Here is a 5,727-nt window from a genome sequence, read left to right on the forward strand (position 1 = left end):
TGTGTGTGTGTGTGTGTGTGTGTGTGTGTGTGTGTGTGTGTGTGTGTGTCTGTGTGTGTATGTGTGCGTGCGTGCGTGCGTGTGTGTGTGTGTGTGTGTGTGTGTGCGCGAGTGTGTGTGTGTGTGTGTGTGCGTGTGTATGTATGTGTGTGTGTGTGTGTGTGTGTATGTGTGTGTGTGTGTGTGTATGTGTCTGTGTGTGTGTGTGTGTGTGCGTGTGTGTGTGTGTGTGTGTGTGTGTGTGTGTGTGTGTGCGTGTGTGTGTGTGTGTGTGTGTGTGTGTGTGTGTGTGTGTGTGTGTGCGTGTTCGTTATATTAGTTTTTGAGCTTCACCATTCAAAGATGTGAATTAATCTACAAAATACTGCATAAAACATTAGTTGGCCTCACAGTAAGAAGGTCGCTGGTTCGAGTCTCGGCTGGGTCAGTTGGTGTTTCTGTGTGGAGTTTGCATGTTCTCCCCGTGTTGGTGTGGGTTTCCTCCGGGTGCTCCGGTTTCCCCCACAGTCCAAACACATGCGCTATAGGGGAACTGATCAACTAAACTGACAGTAGTGTATGAGTGTGTGTGAATGAGTATGTATGGGTGTTTCCCAGTACTGGGTTGCACCTGCTGTGTTAAACATGCTGGAATAGTTGTGGCGGGCTCTGAAAGAGAGACTAAACTGAAGGGAAATGAATGAATGAAAGGTTGTTGTCATCTCCGCTGTTGGTCCAGGATCATGCACTTCTTCTTTCCTTTAAGCATCTATTATGCAGTACAGGACATCCTGCAGATGAAGCAGGCGGATATAAACAGCTGGAGACTCTCCTGTCATGTGATTCCCTGAGCCGGCTCTCTCTGGAGCTGGTGTTGTCGGAGCGTCTGTGGTCTGATACTGGAGCGCAGTGATAGGCTGTGTTTGTGGCCACGGCTTTACATCGGCCTGTAATCCGGCTCTCAGACAGGAAAACTGAAACAGCCAATCAGGATCCTCCAGAGACGGCTGTCAATCATCAGACGACAGCGAACGCTGCGGTTCACAGTGTTAATGCTGAAGGTCTGACCGTACACTGCAGACGGGTTATAGCGGGTTCAGACTGGGTCAGCACTTCAGACAGATCTGCAGCACCGATTGGTTAATCTAATTGGTCTAATTGGTTAATATTTCAGCTATTAACAGCCTAACGCTGACGTCACACCAAACATGAAGCCGTTCTCAGTCATACCTCTATTGGTGTGTTTGTATTGGCTCGGTTTAATCGTAGACTACTAAAACTCACAGTTAATATGAACCCTGCACATCAGTCACACTGTAAAACAGAAAAACTTGAGTTAACTTAAAGTTTTAAAGCAACCGGCTGCAGAGAAATGCTGAGTTTATTAAGCTTCAGCGGTTGAAGTTGTGCCGAATTATTATTTTAAGTTGACAGAAAAGGCTGGTTTAAGTCAAGCATAATTTACAGAATAATTCGGCACAACTTCAACTGCTGAAGCTTAATAAACTCAGCATTTCTCTGCAGCCGGTTGCTTTAAAACTTTAAGTTAACTCAAGTTATTTGTTACAGTGCAGAAATCCCATCAGAACACAACAGAAGGCTTTGGAGGAGATGTGGAGGACACTAGAGCTACACACAGGAGCAGTTTGAGGAGGACACACACCTGACTGAATGAAGGATTTTGGCTCATGTGATGATTTAAAGTGGTTCAGTTTAATTAATATTAAAGTTCTGCTGTTTGCTTTACTCATAGCTGTGCATATTCCTCTGCCAGAGTTAGCTTTTAATAGATCACCACCTTAGCGTGTGAAGCAGCGTATGCACAGTTCTCCCTCTGTTTTACACGCATGCTACAGTTCTGCTCCTGAACACTGGCTTTAGCTGTGGGAACAGGAGCATTACTGGAATAATCAGCCCGATCTCACGAGAAAACCAAAGTATTTTACGTTTTGTCAGTTTAGTGGCGAATTCGAGTTCAGTCGTATGAAATTATACGATTTTAAAAAGGAGGCGTGGCACCTAACCCCACCCCTAAACCCAAACCAACCATCATTGGGGTATGAGCAAATCGTACGAATTAGCCACTGAATCAAAAAGTTCTGAATTGCGGTGAGATTGTGTTGGAATAATACACAGTGTGCTGTTGAGTTATTAGAGGATAATGCACTTATGACAATAACCCACTGTGGCTGCTCCACCATGCCTGATCTGCTTTGTGTTGACGTGTAATAATAATATTTCCCCAAACTGAACAGTATTTCTGATGCTCTGTGTGAAGCGTCACCTGCTCGTAAGTGTTGGTGAAGTCCAGGTCTGCCCTGTTGCTCTGGGTCTCCTGGTTCTGCAGGTTCTGAGGGCTGTGCAGTGGCTGTGGGGCGGTGGGCCGGGTTGGGTAGCGTGTGGTCCGGCTGGTCGGCTCCTCCGGAGTCCTCCTGTAGGCGGCTCTGTTGCGCAGGAACTCCGGCAGCTGGTGTCCACGGGGCAGCCCGTTCTCCCGGCCGCGGGTGGTAGCGGCACCGCTCTCCAGCCCGTTCCTGCGCAGCTGAATGCGGTGTCCGTGCAGGTGCGGGGCAGCCGGGCCTTGGCTGCCGCGGTGGAGGGCGATCTCGTGTCCGCGCTGGCGACTCCAGCTGCTGGACGGAGGAGTGCTGTGGGTCTGCGGAGGTGCTGGTGGGACCGGCTCATGGTACCGCGGCATGTGGCCCTGATTGGGCCGATCCGGACTACAGACCACACCCAGATCCTCAGAGTGAGTGCAGTCGCTCACACCCCATCCGTTAGAGCGGCACTCCGACAGGGAGCTCTCCGAACCCGAACACCTGACGTTATCCAGCCAGATCGGGCCTGTGGAGAGCAGAGTCAGAGTCACTGCAGCTCAACACAAGCAGAAGATTCTCAGAAGAACTCGGCAGCGGCATTATTAAGCTCATTTCAGATCGATTCTAGGGTGCATTCACACCTGCGGTCCGGTTCTTTCAGTTGGACCAAGACCAATGCATGAGACATAGTCAGTGGCGGAGGCAGATAGTTTTCAGAGGGGTGTAAGGGGCCGACAGTATGGGGTGGGGGGTGTAAAAGTGAAGGGGGGGCTGGAACTGACCCTAAATAGCCATGTTATTGTGTCTATGGTGGCTCTGGCTCCGCCTCTGCTCATAGTAGCATTTGCCTGTGGTTTTGGTTAATTTTCAGACTCTGTTCTAATCAGACGAGCTCTCCTCTGTGCCCTAATCCCTTCAAAGCCATCACTCTCACTTGAAGACAATAAGGGCACAGGGATAAGCCCTACTGAATGGAACACAAACATTATCAACAAATACCGGCCCTCATCCGGTATTACACAGCTCAGCGGACTCAAGCAGTCTATAAGTGTCTGAAATGCACAGCACTCTTTGAGGTTGGGTGTGTTTGACTTCACTGATGTTTGTTTTTTATTAGATGATCAAACCTCTCCAGTGTTCACTAGAAAGTGTACAGAGATCGCCTCTTCCAGCAGGTCTCGGTAGGCTTGTTTGGTTCGCTTATAAGGCTCCTGGAGAGTGACTGCTGCGTTCTCACCTGCCCAAACCAACCGCACTCAAGGGAAATCTCTAGTTTGATTAAGCCTAGTGAGTGTGGCCGGTGTAAAGCGCTGTTCATTCTGATGAGTTACATCATTCTCAGTCTCATCCATCATTAATCAGTACGGACATGGATTTCTCCATCTTACCTCGCCCCTCGCCGAACTTAGCGCTGTGAGCCCAGGTCAGCCCGCGAGCGAAGCCCAGCTCTCGACACACCACATCAGCTAGTTTAATGTTGACCTCATCGTCACACACCGTCCCCCAGGCTCCGTTATACAGCACCTCCACGCGGCCCTCCAGCTGGCTCCGGCCGCCCACCAGACGCACCTGGAACCCGGGATCAGCGAGCGCCAGCGGAGACAGCAGCAGCAGCAGCAGCAGATGGAGGAACATCTTTACCTGCAGAGTGACTGGATGAGAGACGGCCACACATTACTGCCTGTCTAAAACACCTCCTGATGTAAACCGATTAGATGTTCGGAATAGAAACAGGACCTCTATGCACCAGATGCAGTGTTTGCAGTGTACAAGATGTAAAATAAGTCTGTTGTGTCTCCTGTGCAAAGTCCTTCATGAATTCTAAATGGATTCACACACATCAGCTTTACTGTAGTCTCTTTATTAAATCGTGCTCAGGTGTTATAAACCTGTAAATCTCCTTCTCAACCTGCAGCTGATCACAGAGCGCTGAACAGATCTGTCATCACCGTCTCTTAGCAAATCCTCTCTTGTGGACATGATTATATGCATTAATAGACATGTAAATACCCACCTGTCAATCAATATCAGTGGGCGGGGAAACCACCCTGCTGCATCACAGTGCGGTCGGCCTCAAAATCACTAGCATTGAGATCCTGATTTAATTTTAGGAGATTTAAAAATATACATATCTTGTGTTTATATGACTGTGGACACACTGTACTACACACACTCTGTCCAAACAGCTCACACTGGTTGAGTTTGCATAATAGGAGCTCTTTAGAGTGACCCAAACTGATCCAGAATCAGCCTGTTTGATCTGAAAGTGTGAATATTCCAGCGGTCTGTCAGGCTCTCATCATCACATTTACAGCTGTGTGTGTGTGTGTGTGTGTGTGTGTGTGTGTGTGTGTGTGTGTTAAAGGTCTACACAACTGAAGCAACCCAAACACAACCACAGGCGAATAAACCACACACACACACACACACACACACACACACACACACACACACACACACACACACACGCACACACACACACACACACACATTCCACTCCAACACATATAATTAACTGACTGGAAACTGCAGCTTTAACGCTAAAGGTCACAGTTCAGCCAAAAATCCTGATTTAGAAGATATTTTGATCACTGATATCACCCAAATCCCTGTTTTCATGTCAGTATAATGCATTATAAACACATGCTGTGGAAGTCGATGGTTACCAGTTTCCATCATTCTTCAAACTCTCTTCTTTTGTGTTCAGCAGAAGTAGGAAATTTGAGGAGATTTGACATGATGGAGAGTAAATCATGAGAGAATGATCGTGTCTGCCTCTCTTAATCTTGATTTGAGTAGGGTTTAAAGGGACAGATCACCCACAAATATAAATAAAGTCTTCATTCCCTCATGCTGTATTTGTTGATGAGTTTCTTTATTCAGTTGAACACAAATGAAGATATTCTGAAGGAGAGGAGAGCCCGTAACCACTGACTTCCATATTTCTATCTGTTTTCTATTATAGAAGTCAATAGTGTCCAACATTCTACAAAATATCTTATTTAGAGTTCAACAGAAAAGTGAAACTCAGGAAAGGCTGGAGCCACGTTAGTGTGAGTAAATGATTGACATATTTATATTTTTGGATGAACTGTCCCTCGAGAAGACACCAGAAAACATGAATATTCCATTACTAATCATGCCAGAAAATCTGATTAAAGCTGACAGAGAGACACTCTTTAAATAATTCAGACACACACAGAGAACCAGATGAAGAGCTGATGAAGAATCTGAATAAGATATAGATGATCATCTGTGCACTCACCTGTAGACGGAGGACGAGAGCAGGAGAAAGACTGAGAGAGAGTGAAGCGGAGAGAGAGAGTTCAGCTCTGACAAACAACTCAGCTTCTGTCTTTTACTCACACACACTCTCACTCTCTCACTCTCTCTCTTTCTCTCTTTCTCTCTCTCTCTCTCTCTCTCTCTC

General features: G+C 47.0%; 2 protein-coding genes across 3 annotated transcripts in view; one reads left to right on the forward strand and one right to left on the reverse strand.

Moving 5' to 3' along the window:
- Nucleotides 1-5,646, reverse strand: part of LOC130237062 (lysyl oxidase homolog 4) — a 36,031-nt gene extending 30,385 nt beyond the window's left edge. The window contains exons 1-3 of one of the 2 annotated variants that reach the window (XM_056467865.1): nt 5,563-5,646; nt 3,686-3,949; nt 2,264-2,823 (exon numbers count right to left, since the gene is read on the reverse strand). In XM_056467865.1, coding sequence (XP_056323840.1) covers nt 2,264-2,823; nt 3,686-3,932 — 807 coding nt within the window. In that variant the 5' untranslated portion in view covers nt 3,933-3,949; nt 5,563-5,646. The remainder of the gene's footprint in view (nt 1-2,263; nt 2,824-3,685; nt 3,950-5,562) is intronic. The other variant, XM_056467866.1, reaches the window with a different exon arrangement.
- filip1l (filamin A interacting protein 1-like) overlaps nt 1-5,727 on the forward strand; it is a 98,336-nt gene that overhangs the window by 27,573 nt on the left and 65,036 nt on the right. The gene's annotated exons all lie outside the window — the stretch shown is intronic.

This window comes from Danio aesculapii, chromosome 11 (assembly GCF_903798145.1).
Source record: "Danio aesculapii chromosome 11, fDanAes4.1, whole genome shotgun sequence".
Classification (NCBI taxonomy): domain Eukaryota; kingdom Metazoa; phylum Chordata; class Actinopteri; order Cypriniformes; family Danionidae; genus Danio; species Danio aesculapii.